Below are 19,682 nucleotides of genomic sequence, written 5' to 3'. Positions count from 1 at the left end.
ATTTACTTAGCTTTCCATGTTAGAAAAAGATGATAATGCCGCCCCATTACAAATGTGGCAGCTGAAGTATTGCAGGGTTTTAAAACATTTTCTTTCGAATGGCAGAGGGACAACAAAGATGAGAAGGAGTTAGGTTGGTGGGGCTGCAGATGTACCTGAGCCTACTATTCGTCCCACGCTGATGTCTGGTTCCACCTCTGCAACACAAAAGTGTCAGTTAGCACCATTTGAGGTCTGTCTGTGATGGCAGCACCAGTGGACTTGAAAATTAAGCCAACCGCAAATGTGAGACATTACGGAGTAAAAAGAGGACGAGGAGGAGCAGGGGTTAGTAGCTTTAATCCTAATAGGTTGAATTATAATGCTGCCACCCAATCTTTATTCAAAGGTGAAAAGCCCAATGAAGTGGAAAATTAACTGCAGAAAGCCCCCATTGTGATTTTGCGATTATTATGGTGGTACACCAAGTTACCCATAAGGATCGAATGAGTGACTGAGCACAAACATTTTGTAAAATTAAACGAAGAGACGAATGATGATGATGTGAAAGTGGAAAAATGGGAAAGCGTTCATTGTCGAGTAAGCAGGGATTCTTATTCCATAGGACAAAATATCTCTGCAGCCCAGTTTAAATCACCCGCTTCATAGTAGTCAACCAGTACATAAAGGCAGTCTCATTGCCTCTACCTGTGATTCTTTTCACTTCAGCCCCTTTAGTCAGGACTACAGTTGTCGCTTCTGCATCACTGTCTGTAAACAAAAGGGGATTAAGACACTGAAGTAAGATTGTCATCAATGTAGAAGTTTGGAAGCAGCTATTAATGATAACCATACAACGATTAAACAACACCAAAGTACTCAGAATATTCAAAAAAATATAGCTTTTCAACATCAGCTTCAGCAAAACACAGACAGTGGCTGTGCACAAAAACAGATGCATACAAACAACAGGCACACACAAACAAAAAAAGCCAAAATATTAGAAACTGCCATACATTCCCTTTTCAATTATTAGAAATTATTTTCTTAAAAAGATATGACAAATTGATTAATATTTTTTGCTTCAAAAAAGGACCCACACAGGTTTTAATAGAAATATAAAAAAAATAAAATGCTTCTATTGCTCCCATCACAATAAATCAGAGGACAGCTGCACTGTCACCCCCCAAATACCAACAAATATGTATGACAAAACCACTGAGACCTCTTCAAAACAGATCATCGCAAAAGCACAACACAGTCTCTCCATGTCAGGGCTTCTGTCAATCACAGTAAACCTGCTTCAGGTAATTCTGTGAAGATGCATCACTACACTTCAGAGACAAGGGAAGGCATTGACCGATGCTTAAAACCAAGCAGAAGGATAATTAAAGGAGCGCACACTCCTTGAGCCCTTGCTGACTTTACTGTGAAAGAGGAAGGAAAAATGCCCGGAGAAAGGGAACCTTACTTTGAAGGATATACATCCTTATAGATTTTTTGATCATAAGTATAAAACAATTCCCATAAAGATTACATAATCAGTATCGGTGACTATGTTTACATGGACACCAATGTTAATTTGAGTTGCAAATAGAATATTTAATTCCTGTTCCAGTTTACAAATTAAAGTCTGATTATGACTCACATCATGTGATGCATCATCCAGCTGTTGGTTACCGTTGTGTGTCGATGTCACACAATATAGAGAATACTCCAACGTTATACTGGGATTAAGACATGTAGTAATGTGTCTTTGGTCAGAACCTCCACATGTCTTAATTTGATCATTACTTATTCTGAGTGTGATCTTTTTCATGGCATTGTCTTATTCAGACTATTGTTTGATCAATCAAGCTAGATACAGCACTCATAATAATATTTTTTATGAACCACTTCAATTATTTTAGAAAAGAAGTTGCCAGGTGAAATAAAATGGGTTAGAAGTGAAGTTATATCTTGTTGGCTAATGCAATGGTAAAAAAAGCTATAAGCAGCTTGGGTTGTGACATTCTTTTCACAACCTGTTGGTGTTCCTTTCAAGTGTGATTTAAAATGCTGAGGATTGGTGTTCCTGTTACGAGCACCAGAGTTAATTATAAAGGGCTATGCTAATGGAAACTCAAGGAAATCAGCTCTCTGTACTAGTGTTCTAATCGGCCTAAAAAAGAGCTGAATTCTACACGTATACATTAGCTATATTGTAATTGAACACATTGACATTAAAACCAGTATTTAAAGGGATGGTATGAAGTTCGCCTCATCAACAATAAGAGTTCCTGATCATGTATGTCATTTTAACAAAGTGACACAGCAGATTGTGTCAATGTATTTTATCAGAGCTGACCAGGCTTTAGTTGTGGTTTCAGAGTTGAATGAAGAGGCTGAAAGAAAGAAGAAAAAAAACAATACAGCCAGAGAAAAGTGGCAGGTAATCAATCACATTAACTGAGAACTCTACTGGAGCGACTTAATGAGTACAACTTTAAAAACATAAAGGTGGACAAAAGAAGACTGGACACATGTAAAGTGGACATGGGGCCCTCATCACTTGAGCCTTACAAGGTTCAACATCCACTCTAGCTGACAAAGAATGACAACTGTCACATGAAACTGCTGTGAAATTGACACCCCAGGGTGGCAAGGCGACATTCAAAGATACTGTGGCACAAATGGCCACAGCAGGTACTGCCTCTGGTTGAACAGACAAAAGTCCACAACAGCTAAAAGACAAAAAATAATCCACAATGGGGAGCAGAATTCAGCACTGTTCTGATCAGAAGTTTTCTTGCACAGGAGGAGGCTTCTTCCATCGCTGCAGACTGGATGCTACAGTGACTTGCTATCAGAAAGTGATGAGACAGACTGCATCGATTGCTTATCCAAGTTAAACCTCAACAGATTATTTTTAGGTAGAAAAAACCTTTTTGCCTAAATTTTACCCAATCAGAGGCAGGATAGGCCTCACACACCTTGGTTGAGAAAGCAAAATATGAGCCCTAACCCTGAACAATACAGAAGGGGGGACAGGGTTTAAGCTGAACCGGTAATAAAAAAATTTAAAAAAGATAAAAGCTGTAACACCAGGGCTAGTTAGCATGCTGACTCCCGAAAAAGAAAAGAAATCATGAAATGGAAACAAGACAACAGATAACATTGGTGTTGCTTTCAACCACTGGAAACAAATCTTGCTGGGTAAAGAAATTACATTTTATGCTGAACTCTACTTGACCACTTAGGAAACAGCTCTTACTGCTAACATTAGTGTAGGTAATCTCAAAAATTTAAATACATCCCCTTTAAAGCAGTCTGGATTAATCATAAAACTGGGGCTAAGGAAGAAGAACAGGACAGGGAACAACCCCGGTCTTGTGGTGATCATCTGGTGGATACAGCAGCTGTTTAAACCCAGCTCCTGTCACTTCCCATGTTCATAAGCACAACACACACATTTTCCACAGGAGGTCAGCTTATCATGACAAGGGCTCATTGACAATACCATTAACACACGATTAAAGACTGATTCTATCCTAATATGGCTCATCAATCAAGTACACAGATCTTCCTCAAACACACAGGGGTACTCATGATGATGTATATGACGAGCAGGGCATAAGCCTCTATATGCTCCATTGAGCAGTGACTTATTCTCGAGCACTATAAATCAAGAATGAGGAAAAGAGATTATCCAGATTTGATCCTCTCAGAGAAACAGCGTAGCGTAGCTGACCAGGGGAGGAGGGCAGGAGAGACAGTCCACATGCTCATCTATCCACTTTGACCCTCTTAAAGCCAAACATCTGGCACCACTGTACTGCAGAAAGCCAATATTTCTCACTGCAATCAAAGCTGCTCTCCTTTTTGTGCCGTTGAACCGTGGGCTGGGGAGAAAATAAGGCACATTCTTTTGGCTCTCTTCACATCAAAGGGTATCATGCGGTTATTAAAATAAACTGATAGCAAAGCATTTCAATCCGATGACAGTACAAGGTTGAAAGCATTTTACTGCCCTTCTTTAGAATTATGAATGCAAGTGCTGACCTAAGAGAAAAATGAAAAGTATTGCAACAGAAAGACTGTCATGCTGTGAAATGGAACCCAGCCAAGGTAATTTGTTGATCAGGGGTTCTGTCAGTGACAAACACACAAAAAGGGGAAGCTTTTTTTTCCTAAGAAAACAATTGCCAGTAATGGGGGGTGGACACCGGATATACAGTATATAAACTGTGTACTCTAATACAATGACATTTTGACTAATTTCTGTTGGGCAGTTTGTACAATACTGACAGTTTGTAACACTTATAGGTTGTAGTGAATGGAGAAGCTGGAAATAAATACAAGTAGACATGGCTTATATATATATACATGTAAAGGTTATTCTATCCAGGATGATTAGGCCTGTCCGAATTTTACACAGGTCAGTCATGAACTGTGTTATTTTGCTTAACACCGTTTTTCTCCATGACTTACACAGGTGTGGGGTAGATGTCTGAATGGAGTTCACAACAAATTTTCCCGATTAAAACAGTCAAAGCAGAGTCAGTTGTTGATGTGAGGTTAGATCTGTATGAAGTGATGGAACTACACCCGAGCGTCCTGGCATCAACAAGCCATCTAAAATAGATACATTGTCAAAACTGAAAAACAATCCCACCAAAAAGTCTGTAATAAACATGACTGTTTTGGAGTGGGGCCAACGACAGAAATAGGTGCATTACTCATTCAGAGCAGGGTTATTCCAAACAGGACAAGTGGTCTATGATTAAAAGGTTTCCTAAATTAAAGCCAGTGTAAGGATATCAAGGACACAGCACAAAGATGTTGTGATGGGGAAAATGCAAGTTGATGTTGGTTGCCACCACATTTTCCCCAAGCTTCACACTTATGACACAGCGTTGTCCCTCCAGTGAAGCTCTCTTCTGGTTCTAAACAGTGACATTTTGAGTTTTCTGTGCCAAATACTGCCCCCTGAGATTTTTTCATAGAAAATAAAGAAGGCAGATGCAAAAAAAACTTTCACAAATCTTCCAGCCCCCTCTGCTGGACTTTAGCAGCTATTTTTTTCAGGGTGCCCACAAAGTATGACATAACCCCCCAGGGCACACACATCATCAGTTTGTAGAAGATGACTCCGATCATCCGTTTTACCTGAAGATATAATTCCAACTGAGCTAAATAGCAACAATATATAAACATTCAGGTCCTAAAAAACTACCTTTCTAAATAGGGAATCAAAAGCTCAGGATATTCAGCATTACTTGGAACATTTAGTCATGTCCTACACCCAAACACACAATCCATGTTTAAGTTAGAAAGTCTAGGACGTGCATGCTCGTGTTATAAAGGGCATTGTGTGGCATTGTGAAAGAGACTGACAGATTTCTCTGTCCTATCTGTCAGACAAATGAGTGTATCCCCTGATATAAAGTGGCAGAGACAGAGTAACTAATGCTGGATGCACAAGATAACCTGATTAGGCTCTCTGCACAACATCCTGTGGCCTGGTGAAGTGGAAGAATATATCAGATGCAGATAGGTTTTTGCGGCATCGACCAGACTAATATCCTAACAGTTTAGCAGAGAGACTACAAAATAAAACAAGTAAAAACACTGAAACAGATGGACAGGTAACTGGCAGTCAGCACAGAGAGGCAGACGGCAAAACGGAGACAAACAGACTTGCTCAATACAAACAGATAAAACTGTCAACATTTCTGAGGGGCTATGAGAGATGGATGATCAGGTGAAGAATGAATCAGACTGGTGATGTGACTTACGAGGCTTCTGGCCCCACACGTGTAGATGTAGCTTCCCAGAAGAGTAGTAAATAAAGCCCAGGACCAGCATGGGGCACAGGACGAACAGCAGCTTGTGTGTGGGCTTCATGGTCTTCAGTCATTCACATGGCACCATCCAGGTCATCACCTGAAATGACCAGAGGAGAGCAAGGACGTTGCATTAGCACATCGGCAAAGATAAATCCATTTGTCAACAGCACATATCTAACAAAACCAATGGTGCTGTAGAGAGAAAAAAAGAAGGAAAGGCACAAGAGGGAAAAGGTGGAGACAGAACTGAAGACAGGTTGTGGGTAAAGGGATGACTAATATAGTGAAGAGGAAAATATGATGTTGACAAACCATGAGAATTGGAAGGCAGTGTTAGAAATTGCAGTCTGACTCAATCATGGTTGAATTTCAACTCTCTTCCTTTAGCTAGATCATCTCGCCTTGAGGAATAACTTGTGTTTGGAGAATAGACTCCGAAGACAAATAAAAATTAAAACAAGAAAACAGATATGAGCTGTATTTTTCCCATTTTTGTGGCACAACTTGATAAATGTCTACAGCAGGAGAAGCAGAAAGAAAGACTACATGTCTGTGGTTATTTTGATCAAACAGTGGATGGTGGAGATAAGTGCTGCACATATCAGTAATGAAAGTTGTGTCTGTTGCAGTTAAGTCTCAAATACAGTAATGTTCTTACTAGTTTAATGGAAACCACACCCTCCTTGCCTCAGAAAAAAACGTCATGACAACATGATAGCATGTGCAACCTCCCAGATCTTTTTTTTCCCATCCAAGCCTGATCTGCAGCTTTATCAACAGGGTCTGTTAAAACACAACATGCTGTGCAGAATTTCTCAGATGAAAAAATATTAACCAAATTCCATCTGGGCCATCTTTCTTTTATCCTGAGGACTGCCAGGGGCAAGTGCAAGGACTGTAAAAGCTTCGGCTTTGTTGCTTGTCTGAGCAGAGCTGAGCTCAGATAAGACCTCTGCAAACTCATGCATATTAAAAAGCTGAAGAGGATTGGTCCTTTCAGATGAACTGCAAATTGTTGATGATACTCTACTCTATGACATCAAAACATTAACCAATAATTCAATAGGTTTCCTAATAAGACTCTAAATTTTTAATACTCTATAAGATACCTGCAAAACAGTAAGGCATTTATACTGATCAATCTAAACTTGTATACAGTAAGAAATTAAATATATTCCTCTCTTCTCTCCCAGTTGAGTGAGATGAACCGCAACGAGTCTAGTTCTGCTAAAAGTTTTTTGTCACCACAGTCGCCAAGTGTTTGGTCACTTGAGGGAACAGTTGGGTTTCTCTATAGTATTGTAAGGGCTCAAATGATGTGTCGTGAGTAAATAAGTGTTGCCATTTGGCACGATACAAATAAAATGGATGTGTAGTAAGGGCTAATGATCAAGATAAAATTTTTCATTGTTTCGTTATATGATGATATTGATAATATCACAATAAATGTCACAACACTCACTTCACTTAAAAAAAAAACACTTGATAAATAGACATTTTACAAATCTGATATAGATTTGTGATGCCTTATACCGCTTCACTGTGCACACATAATGCATTAGAGATATATCAATATTGACATCCTGGAAAAGATTTGTATTTGTATGCATTTCCTTGCATTATTTATCCCTTATTTTTAATTTCCTTCATCTATTGACAGTTTTTTTTGCTGTTGTTCCACTGGTATTTACACAGCAGTATGTTAAAGTTCGTTCTTTGACAGACAGGGTGCTAAAGTCAAGATCTGGCGACTGGACTGATATGATCCACTCTCTTGGTGTTAGCGAGGACTGCAGCTTACTGATAGATTTCGTAGAGAGTCCTGTAAACACAGCAGTCAAGTCCACAGAAGATAAGAAATACATGGGCAGGTTTTTCAAATCCTCCTGAAATACATGTCATTTAATCCTTGATTCGTCCTTTGTAATTGTGTTAATGTGGCTGTTGAAAAGTGAATGTGAAGAGAAGGTCCATGACTACACCAAAAATTAATAATCTTTATCTATTTACTGTTTTTAAATTGTCGATCCGTGGGGTCACCCCCACACTGACCTCACATCTCTGTGCAAGTGAAACAGAAAATAAATCATTGGATCCATGAGATGTTTTTGGACTTGTCGTAATAACTGTTGCTGCTGCTTCTCGTTGAAACAGAAAACAAACACGAACATCGACGTCAACATGTGAACAGTTAACACGAACGTGACATTACATTTAACTGTACATTACAACTGAGTGAACACTACAGACAGATAAAACTCGGTCAGTCGCTAAACTCACCACGTCGTTGTGCTTGGATCAGTCACCTCACAACCCACTCGTGTCCTAATCGCGGTGCTTGTGTACAAAGTGTGTTTTAAGTGCTCAACGTGTGGGTCGTTGACTTCAAAAATAAAAAAGTTGAGCGTCTTCTCATCAAAACAAACATAACGGAACTGTGCGGTCTCACAATTCAACGCCGTGTCACCACTGTACACACACACACAATGGCTACACACTGCTAACCCCCTGCTTCATACAGTGCACCTTAAATAACGCTGTGTTCACGGTTTTCACAGCCACACACAGAGCTAACGGCTAACCCCGGGCCATTCACAGAACACATGAAGTGAGCATCGCAGCACTGACGAGAGATAAATATCAAACGGCTAACCGTTAGCTTGTGTTAGCAGGCGCTATGCTAACAGCGCTACGTTGGCATAGCGGGGAGTTCGCCTTGATCCCCGTCAGCAGGCCTGCAGCTCCGGGGCAACACCGAGGTGCTGGGGAAATGTTACCCCTCATACATGAGCTCGTGTGCCGCAGTCAGAGCTGTAAAATGTCCGTAACCTGTACGGTTAATGATGGTGTGCGAACAACGGCGGTGGTGACGAAGTCTAACGAGGGGGACAGAGGTAACCCGCGGCTGATGGACCACCGGCTCGCCAAAAAATCGAATTAAAATAATAAACCACCAGCTACGTCTCAGTGATTTCCAGTCAGTGTGGGTGATTCTACACGTTACCTTTCCTTCTCCTCTGAGTCCTCGGGTCAGAGACAGCAGCAGCAGCAGCCTCAGTTCAAACCACGTACTCGTCGATAAAACGACCGTGTGCTCCCCTCTCTCCAAGCCATCTTGATTCAAAAAAAAAAAAAAAAAAAGAAGATCCTTGGAAGTAGCACAGCCCGACTGACTGCGAGTTTCTCCCGCTGCCTCAGCAGCTACACACGGCAGGCAGAAAGAGAAGGCAGACCCTCCATCATCGGCAGCAGTCACATGAGATTTATCGGTGAAGTACGATCTCCCCCCCCTCCTGCTCGAGCTAAAATGAAAGCATCCCTTTTTACCCCCTCATCTGCTCCCCCTCACGTGGTGTTCCTCCTCTGCTCGTCAGCTGTTAACATCACTTTCTATCCGGGGTTTGCTTTTTTTTACATTTATATCCAGCAGACACGTCAGCCCTCTCCCCCACCACCCGATCCAGCGGGTGAAATAACGGTCATGTTTGGAGCCCGTTGAACCGGGATGTACATATATATGTATGGTGCAGCAGGTGAGAGGCATGTTCTTCATTCCACGTGATCCACTGACCTAACCGGTTGTTGGTTTGTGCAAGATCAGGCAAGTTTATTTGAGTTGCACATTTCAACAAGGTAATTGCTTCATGACTTACAGCAAAAGCAACAGGAGTCGACACCAAAAAAAGCTAAAGTGAAGAGAACCACAAAACACTACATGTGAGAAAATGAAATGGTAAACAAAAAGCAAAACACTGTGGTAAACAACACAAACAGCTTATAAGAAAACGCAACAGACAATAGGAAAACACACCAGCTCATAAGAAAACACAGACAAAACAAAAACTCAACAGAGAATTCGTCCATCCATTCAGCAAGAAGCCTTGTTGATAAAGGATACAATTTCTGTTCATTAATGCTGTTGTGTTTTGTGATTTGAACTTTAAGGCCACCATAGAAATTTCTCCAGCATTAGTTTTAAAGAACAATAAGAGTTGCAGCTCTCCTGCTGTTCTCTGGCAGCTTGTTCCACACTGAACACTGCTTCTCCATGTTTCCAGTTGACTCCGGGGACAGAGAGCAGACCTCTGTCTGATGACCTGAGGGGTCATAATGTAGCAGTAGATCACACGTGTATTCTGACCTTAAACCTTTCAGTGCTTAATGAACCAACAGCAGTATGTTAAAGTTAGTTCTTTGACAGACAGGGAGCAAAAGTTACAATCCGAGGACTGGTCTGATATGATCCACTCTCTGGGTGTTAGTGAGGACTCCAGCAGCTGCGTTCACAATAAGCTGCAGCTTACTGATCGATTTTGTAGAGAGTCCTGTAAACACAGCAGTCAAGTCCACAGAAGATATGTTTTTTCCACATCCTCCTGAAATATTAGTCATTTAATCCTCGACACGTCCCTTGTAATTGTGTTAATGTCTGAGTCTGTGTTCATGCCAACACCAAGATTTCTGGTGGTTAGTATTTTACTCTCATTAAGTTTAATTGAAACAGTTTATTCCAGATCAGAGCCCATTTTGTTAAGAAAAATATGGCAGCAAGTCATTAATCCATTGAGCTCTTTCTGTCCTGTGTAGACTCTAGTAACAAATGGTCAATATTTGTCCAAATCAATACAGACCTTGATCAGTGTTGACACTGTTTGGCTGTGTGTAGTCTTTGGAGAGCTTACTAACATGTTTCTAGAGATCCCCAAGTAAATTCTTATTATCCTGTTTAATCTGTGTTTTTTTAGGATACCTCACAGGATGATGATGTTCCTCTCTGCAACCCTCTAAAGTTGTGGTTAATATGATGAACTGGAATCATTGCTGTACACTCCAAAACTACCAAAAAAGGACTTTCACTGGTATTTATTAAATGACGATAATGGAAAACTACAGGGTGACACCCATTTGAAGTTTGAATGAATCAAATGTTCAGAGGCACATCATTCACACATTTATCTACACAAACACACACACAAATTATACACACACACACGCACACACATTATATTGACTTACATTGATTTCCTGCAGATTTCCTCAAAACGTTACCATAGTTACTACCTGCCTAACCATAACCCCTACCATACACTAACCTAAGCATTAACCTTACCTTAACCTGAGCCTAAACTTAACCCAAACCTTAAAAGCTGAAGCCTAATCCCAAAACCTAAACCTAATCTTAACCATGACCTAAACTTAACCCAAGCCTTAACCTAACTCCCTAACCCCACCCACCCATCTCGCAATCCTATGGGTCGTTCTCATTGTGAAACTCAAAGCACTAAAACAAAGAGCAACATAAAGAGTGTGAGACAGTTGCACACCGACACCTTGTTTACCAAGCGTTTAGGAGAAGAATTACTGATTTAAATTGTTATTCTTTACTAAGATGCTAAATAAACCTGTTCCCTGCAGACCTTGTATGTCATCCACGATAACAATTGGGTTTTTAGCCTATCATGTGTCAGCTCACAGGAAATTGTTACATGGCAGCAGATCCATACTGCTGTCCTTCACACCTGCTCGTGTTACGCGTTAATTCAGTTTTCCACTCGTAATATGCATCTTATTTGTGCCCTGACATTCACAAAGTCTCATATCCTCCATAAGCAGTTGTTGGGCTGAGAGCCAAGGTAAGAGAGGGTGGCTGTGTGTGTGTGTATGTGTGTACCATGCAAAGAGTGTGGCAGAGTAGCATGGCGATCTATTAATATTGAATCAAGCAGGAAATACAATCTGCACCCCCCCCCCCACTCGTTCTCTATCTGGGATCAGGAGATTAGGAGACAGGAGAATAAAACATGCTTCTTAGTCTTCTTGGCCAGATCACAGGTTTACTTTGCTCTTAGATGGAATGTTCCATTCTCTAGACATGGGAAACACCATTATTTATTTGTCTGCCAGTAAGCAGCAATGTTCCTGAAGGGGAAAGCCCTGTTTGTTTTAAACGTCCACATATTGTTGTGCGGCTGCTTCCCTGTACATCCTTAGTCCAGCTGCCAACATGGAGCCACATCCACCTTCAGAAGATGTGACACAGTCAGTTTACAGTGTGGTTTTCCTTCTTCTGCTTCGTCGTGCAACAATGCGCTAATTATTTTGGAACTGGCATGGAGTAAGAAACAGAAGAGAGTAGTTTTGAGTGACAGGTCTCTCATAATTATAAAATAAACTCTCTATCAAAAACAAACTCCTTCAGCCTGTGCGTATGAATCAGTGCCGCCAGCAGCGATATCATCGCGTCAACCCCTGGAATTAATATTTCATCTTCATCAAGTGCAGTCAGACAGTTTCCACTGTGCACAAGCTCCCTACTTTACCTACAGGTAAAACAGACTAGTGGGTGATGAAAACAGTGAAATCATGTTCAACGTAATCCCTTTCCTGTGCTTTGAAATCCAGTTTCTGGTAATGCATGTGAGAGGCATTTTCCATCAGGCTTTAATAATACTGCATAGTTAACTTGTAAGTGATACTGGGAGAGAACATATGCTGATCCTCTAGGAAGACACTCACCAGAGATTGTCAACTGCATGATAAAATCTGTGCTTACTTTAACCTTTAACCCTTATTTTCCGTACGCTGACCTTCATTCATTTTCTTATTTTTCAACTCTGTTGCAAGATTCAGTAAATCCTCTAACACAATAAATGGACAGACTTGTGTAAGTTTGATTCAGTTCATTTTTCTGAGTGAAATGATTACATTAGTGGAGCCAATTCCGTGGTATAATGAATAATTGATTATTCTATCATCTGAATCATAGATGAAGTATCTGCTCAGTGGCTTAGCTTTGCTCTATAGTGGGCCGGCATCAGGAAATAAACAAGTGATAATGGGAATTTAATAGATCAGAAGCAGACAAGTGTCTCCATCTGAATTAATAGCACTTCCATTTCCACATTTACTTTTATCCGTTTCATAGTTGTCTGTTCTCTCCCATTCAAACACTTACACATCATCTATCTCCTGCACATGGCTTCATCAAACATAGGTTACATATTCATTCAAGTCTTCAGTTACAGTAAACACAAGAAAGCAAGGATCCTGGTTAGTTAGCCAATCCTATGTATCATTCTCATTGTGAAACTCAAAGCACTAAAGCAAAGAGCAGCATAAAGATGGTGAGACAGTTGCACAAGAGAGCAAGGATCCTGGTTAGTCAGAAAATGGATTAACAGATCAGGACTCTGCTATTTGCTGAGTTAAACCTTCATCAGAAAGTTCAACCATTTTTAAAGGAATAGTTCATCATTTAGGGAAATCTCATGTCTGTCTGATTAATATGATGCTACTCTCAACCACTGGATTTAAGGTATAATAGTCTATGCTAATGTGGTTTACTTATGGACATATTTAAGGCATCACTCTCTACCTTCCTGGACTTCACCGGGCAGCATATTTTAAGCCCTACTTGGCCGGGGACCTAGATTCACCTTGGCCCACAAATAATTCCTGTTTTTGTTTTCAGCCTGTGTGTATGTTGCTGCAGATACGGTATCTCTAGAGATAAAAGGTGTGGGAAAGAACATTCCCACCCCAACTGAGACACGAACGATATGTCTCCATGCTTGAAATGATTTTTGGATGACACAATATGCATCATTAAGAACTTTTTCATCATCAGTCTCACCCCTTTTCTATCAATGCCCTGTGATCTATGTGGGGTGAACGTGTGCTTTTAGAGATAATATATTAAGAGGAAGTTCTGTAACATTTTGTTTAAGACATTTCCTGAAGATATAAAATACAAAAAAGACTTTTGGGTAGAAACTTTGTTTTCATATGCTTCGGTCAAATAATTAATCGTATCGAGTAGTGCGGCTGACTGAATGCTCAATCACTCGTGCACAGTATTTCATGGGCAAAACCAACGACACTGTTTGATTTGGAAACTGTCATGAAACATTAGTTGCACAATACAGTTTTTTACAGTGTTGTCTGCAAACATTTGTTAAACAGTTACAAGATGGGTTGCTAAACTATAGGACGTGTTAAACTTTAAAAATACAGCAAGCTGTTCTAACATATCATGTTGAGGTGGCTACCTGGCTGTCCAGTGATTTTATAAAGGGGTCTATGAATCAGATGCACTGTGGTGGAAAACAAAGTTTGTGATAAAAAGACATACAAAGACTTGAGTTATGTTGAGGAATGTGGATCCGTTGTACAGTTACTAGCATATGTATATGTAAACAGCAGGACTTTTTGAAAAACAATATCATAAATTGTATTGAGGGAATCAACCATCATATAGCATAAGAAGCCTGTAAAATGCTCAATACAAGTCCTGAGTATATACAGTATTTACATATTTCATGATATTTGTCTGAATGTGAAAATCTGTTAAAAACATCTTTTTCAAAAGTCTAACTCTTCATAAGTGAATAAATACACTGACATTTTCACTAATCATACCGCACATTCTTTTACAAGGTGTGAAAAAGCATGTGTTGATTTTTATGACATTTGCAAAATGGCAAATACTTTTACCTCCCAGCTATGACTCCAACACTCACAAAGCACAACCGCAAACAGACCACACATTCAACCACAGGAGCTTTCTGCGTCAATTTAGAATCAGTGAAAGAAAACCCCTCGAAACATCCACCAAGATCTTGAGAAATTGCAATTTTGTCTTTTCACTGGGGCGAGAACGGGGACAAGATTGCATGCTTGCAGACACAAGACTGCTTTGACGTTTAAGGGCTTGATCCGTCATGTGAGATCTGGGGGCCAAAGTAGAGCCACGGGGAAACCTATAGGCTTAGATGGCTGCTGGCTGCTGCTTAATGAAGCGGCAACAATAGGAGGTCCCGTTAGAGCCCAAAGAGATAGAGCTGTGTGTGACTTCAATAGCAAAGAGACACATAATGTATGGTACAGCCAAGGTTTTCATAGGCAAAGACAAAAACATGTGATGCACTAAAGCTGAACAAGCAACACAGCCGAATAAACTTGAAATATATTGTACTTTTTGAAATATGTTCTACAAAAGAAATGGCAGCATGAACAGCAGAGTCAACAGGAGCTTGTGAGTCAATGTGCGAAACAGTTTTTCAAAAGGGTCTCACACAAAATGATTCATCTCTTAATGTGTTCTTCTTATCAACATGGGCTTTCACAGTCTAACACCTAGACTCTCTGTCTCTGTCGAACACAAACACTTCTTCACACCTGTGTATGCACATGCAAATACTTTCCATGTCTCTATGCAGTGCGGTTGGGTGCTGCAGGAGATCAGCAGAGAATCTGAAGAAGTGTGTGCAAAGAGGAGGAAGTGGAGCGGCCCCAGAGAGTCTGTTATAGTGTTTGAATATAAATGTCATTTTCGTGCTGCCACCACAAGACATTCCGCTTCACACATGAACTAATTTCATAAATACTGCCAGAGTTCTCATTTCAGCAGGATACTGATATGTCACAGTCTTGTTGGTACAGCAGATGTATTTAAAAATCTCGTGTGCAGTGTGGTGCCTAGCAAATGGATTATTAGGTCATCTGCTTCACCCAAAGCAGATTTAGTGCTTGCGTTAGCGAGGCGTCATTAGCTCAGCTTTTCAGAAACTCTTCAATTATGCAAGACTGCAATACATTAGAGATAAAATTAGATTTTCCAACCCTGTTCACTTTGGTAATGGCATTTGCTGTGTTGATTTTCTGTTAGAATCACCCATTAATGCAGGATTAGAATTTGTGACAGACAAAATAATAAAACATAAGTGATGCGTTTACTCACTGAGGTTGATAGAAATCTCTGATAGTGATCTCGTAGCTCTGAATCAGGCCCAGCAGTCTGAAAGGTTGAAGCATAGGATGTATTACTCTGTTGATAGACAAGTGGCTTATGTACGACCTTCATGAGGGGCTTTGGGTAGAAAAGTCCACTGTCTCTGACACGGTAATGATTAATGTCAGGCCAAGCAGTTTTGACAAGTACAAAGACCAGATCCAAATCCTGAGAGATCAATGGACTTGTAGTTTTGAGATTCAGATTCAGATAAAGCAGACAGAAACTTTTACAGGAAAACACCTTACATCAAACAGAATGCTGCCAGCTCTGACGAAAACTTTTTGTAAATCACTGAGTGAAACCAACCATAACCTACAACCCTCTGCCCGTGTGCCACAGTGACGATGTGTTTCATAAAAGTGAAAGGGTTTTGCTGCCAAAACATCCCATGACAGCATTGTGGTATCACCTGAAAGCCTCTGTAGTATGGTTTGTTACGTGGTTTGAAAAAAGGTTTGATCTGATCTCGGAAAAAAAAAAAAACAACTGTTGAATGTGCAGAAAATATTTGCTGAGTGATGAGGTTACACAAATACTCTGTTAAGTACTAACTAACTGTAGGTGATTTCTGGAAAGGCTGGTTGTCACGGACAGTTATTTACATATATTCATTTACTTCTCTGTGACTTAAACCTCAGACCAAAAGGCTCTCCCTATTAAAGGCTAGACATTATTATTTTATATATATTAGCAAATTCCTGGCTATTTATAACGTGGGATGGTTGCATATATAGTATTATTTGAGTTGTAACATTTAGCAGATGTAGTGTACAGTAATATAAATGGTAATATGAGTCATGTAGTGAAGGAGAATCGAGATGAACACTTTAAACACAGTACGCTTGTACTCACTGGTTCATCATCACTGGCCCTATTCATTCTCTCCTTGACCACACAAGCATGCCATCGTAACTTCACTTCACAGTAAAAATGTGACATACAGTATATGATGAAACTCGTTGCCCCAGAACATTCTGGGAATCTCAGCTCAGAGATTCAGAAAAATCCATCACTTATTAATGAAACCAGTGGGCTGCCTTAATCATACGTGTTTACACAGTGTAAGCTAGTAACATGAAGTGATATAAATATAGTGGAAGATAAATTATTGGTTAGCACTAATCTCTGATCATCAGACATCAACAGCACAAAGTAACCTGAGCTGTGTCACTTGACTATCATGTGACTGGTCTCTGAGGCGGTCGTGGACAATAACACTCGACTGTTAGAGAGACCTGAGGGAGCCACAGCTGCCGGGTCGCAGACGACGAATGAGAGATGGTGACAGAGTTGAGTTATGGAGGCTGAGAGATAGTGAGAAGGCAAATTTAACTGAGCCATTTACACCATTGTTATCGCGACAGTAAAAATAGTAATCAAAGAAACTCACATTTCTACAACTTCGCAGAACGGATTTGTTAATATATCAATATGGCTTGTTTTATCACATTCAATTAAGAGCATGATAACATCTAAAGTGAGCTTCTGTACAGGCCAAACTGAACAGGCTGTATTGAGGGAAGGACACAATTCTCCGTTGGATTCACATGATCCTGGTGTGTTTGGTCATGATTCATCAAACTTTAAAAAAATCCCTTTGTCCTTTGTGATGATCCACTTCAGTGCACATTTGTTGAGTAGTGCTTAACCACACAGTGGCTCTTTTATTTCATTTTACCTCTCACAGACTCGTTCAACACACCCACTGCTGACAGAAAATATTAGAACAGCAAACCAAGATACAGCAGCTGATAAAATATTTCAACATTCAGCCTTGAGTCTTGGATTTCTGCACTGTACCACAAATAATAAACGACTGACAAAGAGATGCCTGTTATCAAAATGGTGAAAACAGTATGTCTGTGCTGAGCTCCTCTTTTCTATCGCGTGAAGCAAATCCTCATTTAACATGTAACATCCTGACTATAATGACCATCCCAAATGTGAGGAAACAAAGAGAATGGACTGGTTGTATATTCTTTTTATAACTTCTCCACACTTTGCAGGGGCGAACAAAGCAGCTCCAGCTGCCACATCTGTCAGCAGATGCAGCCAGAGGCAGAATTGGCTACAGGCAGATGTCGTAATCCTATGAGGATGTGAAACAGGGGAGGGAGAGGACACACACCCAGCAGACGTCTGCTGCAGGTGGTTTACTGTCTTTGACGTTTTATGAGTGCGAAGGTGGTAGCTATGCACTCGACTCCCTCACCACAAAGACGCTTCTGCTTTCCTGCCACTTGTATGTCAAACAACGGGTTTTTTTTCTCTGACGTCAATTTATTTCCAGAAAGTTGGCACACATGTTAATTGAATCCACTTAACAAAACTAAATAGCAGGCTACACAGTATAGAAGCTCATTTCTACCAGGAAATAATTTTTCAAATGGTAAAAAGATGAGTATGATAATAAATTAGAATGTAAAAGTGGTTCGTAAGTCTTCTTGCCTATATAGTGACTTCTATATGTCTACCCCATAGTCTATATATAACCCTGATGATGTTTAAGTGCTAATTTTTCCATTAAGTTTGGTTTAAATTAACTATGTGATTCCACCGAAACAGTGTGAAACATCATGTTTGACAGCAAACCTGTAAAAAACCTGCCTGAGATTTGAGTTCCCACAGTGTGTGACTTTAAAGTTACAAAAATGAATTTTGACTGTCTCCACATCTAATTATTAATTAATTTCACTTACCATCTCTTCATTTTGACTTAATCATTTTACGTGAAAGATCCCTTCTTCTTTTTTCTTTTATTATCTATGTAGATGCCATAAATTCTTAAATAATCTTTAGATTAGAAAATGGATTACTACAGAACATTCTATTATAAATACTAAGAAAACTAAGCTTATCATGTTTTTAACCAATATGTATTTTATCACAGAAAATAAACACAATACATTGACAAAACCAAGAGTGAGATAATGTGCCAGCCTACAGAGACCGAAACCAAAATGGGAATACCTGAAAATGTTAGGTTTTTCTCGGCATGAGGAAGTGAGTTTGAGGCCAACATTTAAACACAGTAAAGGTGACAGGATGTTGATAGACATTTCTTACCAGCCTATGTGTGAATGACCTCACTCAAACGTTTATTGAAAATCAAGCTGAATTTATCATTATATTTTTTTAAGAGAACCGAAACGGCACTGAGGGCATTTCCTTATTTTAACAGTTCCCCAGAATCATTTCACTAAAGTAGAGAAGTTACGACTGAAAGTTGATTCCTTTTAATACAATTTCTGAGAAATGTTAACGTCCTCAGGGCAAACGAATGCAAACACACAACCCTTATACACACTGTTCCTGTGTGGAGCCTCAGACACCTTTACCTGCTTACCTGAAAAAGGGACAGAATTATAGAACTGTTTTAATTTTCAACCTAATAGTTGCAGTCTAAGTCTAAGTCTTATTACACTTATTTTTAATTTAGATTTTAGATTTAGATTTTTTTAACTATGATAAAAATGTAAACAGATATAAGACATTTCTTGGGTCATTTATTATTAAATGTGTCAGCATCTCGGGACTCCTCCTGTGAAATTGCTGTAATAAAACTGAACGACACAATAAAACACAGGTGTGAACCAAATATTGATGCAAAAATATTACCTTTATAAATATATTTTAAATAAGTTCTCTCAATAAATCTATCAATACTGTTTACTGTTTTCAATGTGAAGCATTACCAAGTATTACCAAGGTGTGTCCTCATTAGGTTTTGAACACTTTTATAAAGTTTTATTTCACACTTCTGTGTAATTTTAAAAACATTTGTATGAAACAACTACTAAATGTTGTATAACCCGATGTAATAAATAGTTTGTGTGTATCATATTATTACAGCTATGTTATTTCTTCTTATCCAATAATCAATTACCAGTTATGGCTGCTTCATAGGAAAAGTAGACAAAAGCATGAAAATAAAAACCTTTTGTTTTCAACTGTATTGTAATGTGTTGTATGTTGCTATTCAGTTATATCATTTACCTTTAGGCCGTTTATCTAGAGTTCACAAGAAGCATAGATTACATACCAGTGGTTTTCTCCTGTTACTTTAATTCTCCACCCATGTG

General features: G+C 39.5%; 1 protein-coding gene across 6 annotated transcripts in view; it reads right to left on the bottom strand.

Moving 5' to 3' along the window:
* The window catches only part of st3gal3b (ST3 beta-galactoside alpha-2,3-sialyltransferase 3b), a 46,240-nt gene extending 30,350 nt beyond the window's left edge, over positions 1-15,890 (bottom strand). The window contains exons 1-5 of one of the 6 annotated variants that reach the window (XM_020110181.2): positions 15,846-15,890; positions 15,547-15,603; positions 5,757-5,904; positions 688-750; positions 156-197 (exon numbers count right to left, since the gene is read on the bottom strand). In XM_020110181.2, coding sequence (XP_019965740.1) covers positions 156-197; positions 688-750; positions 5,757-5,865 — 214 coding nt within the window. In that variant the 5' untranslated portion in view covers positions 5,866-5,904; positions 15,547-15,603; positions 15,846-15,890. Of the gene's footprint in view, positions 1-155; positions 198-687; positions 751-5,756; positions 5,905-8,087; positions 8,437-8,811; positions 9,381-15,546; positions 15,694-15,845 lie in introns of those variants that run through there. The other 5 variants (XM_020110174.2, XM_020110190.2, XM_069511913.1 and 2 more) reach the window with 5 other exon arrangements.
* Positions 15,891-19,682: the final 3,792 nt, after the last annotated feature.

The sequence above is a fragment of the Paralichthys olivaceus genome, chromosome 16, assembly GCF_024713975.1.
Source record: "Paralichthys olivaceus isolate ysfri-2021 chromosome 16, ASM2471397v2, whole genome shotgun sequence".
In the NCBI taxonomy this organism is placed as follows: domain Eukaryota; kingdom Metazoa; phylum Chordata; class Actinopteri; order Pleuronectiformes; family Paralichthyidae; genus Paralichthys; species Paralichthys olivaceus.
Note: the sequence above shows the minus strand (reverse complement) of the source record. Positions and strands in the feature narration are given on the sequence as shown.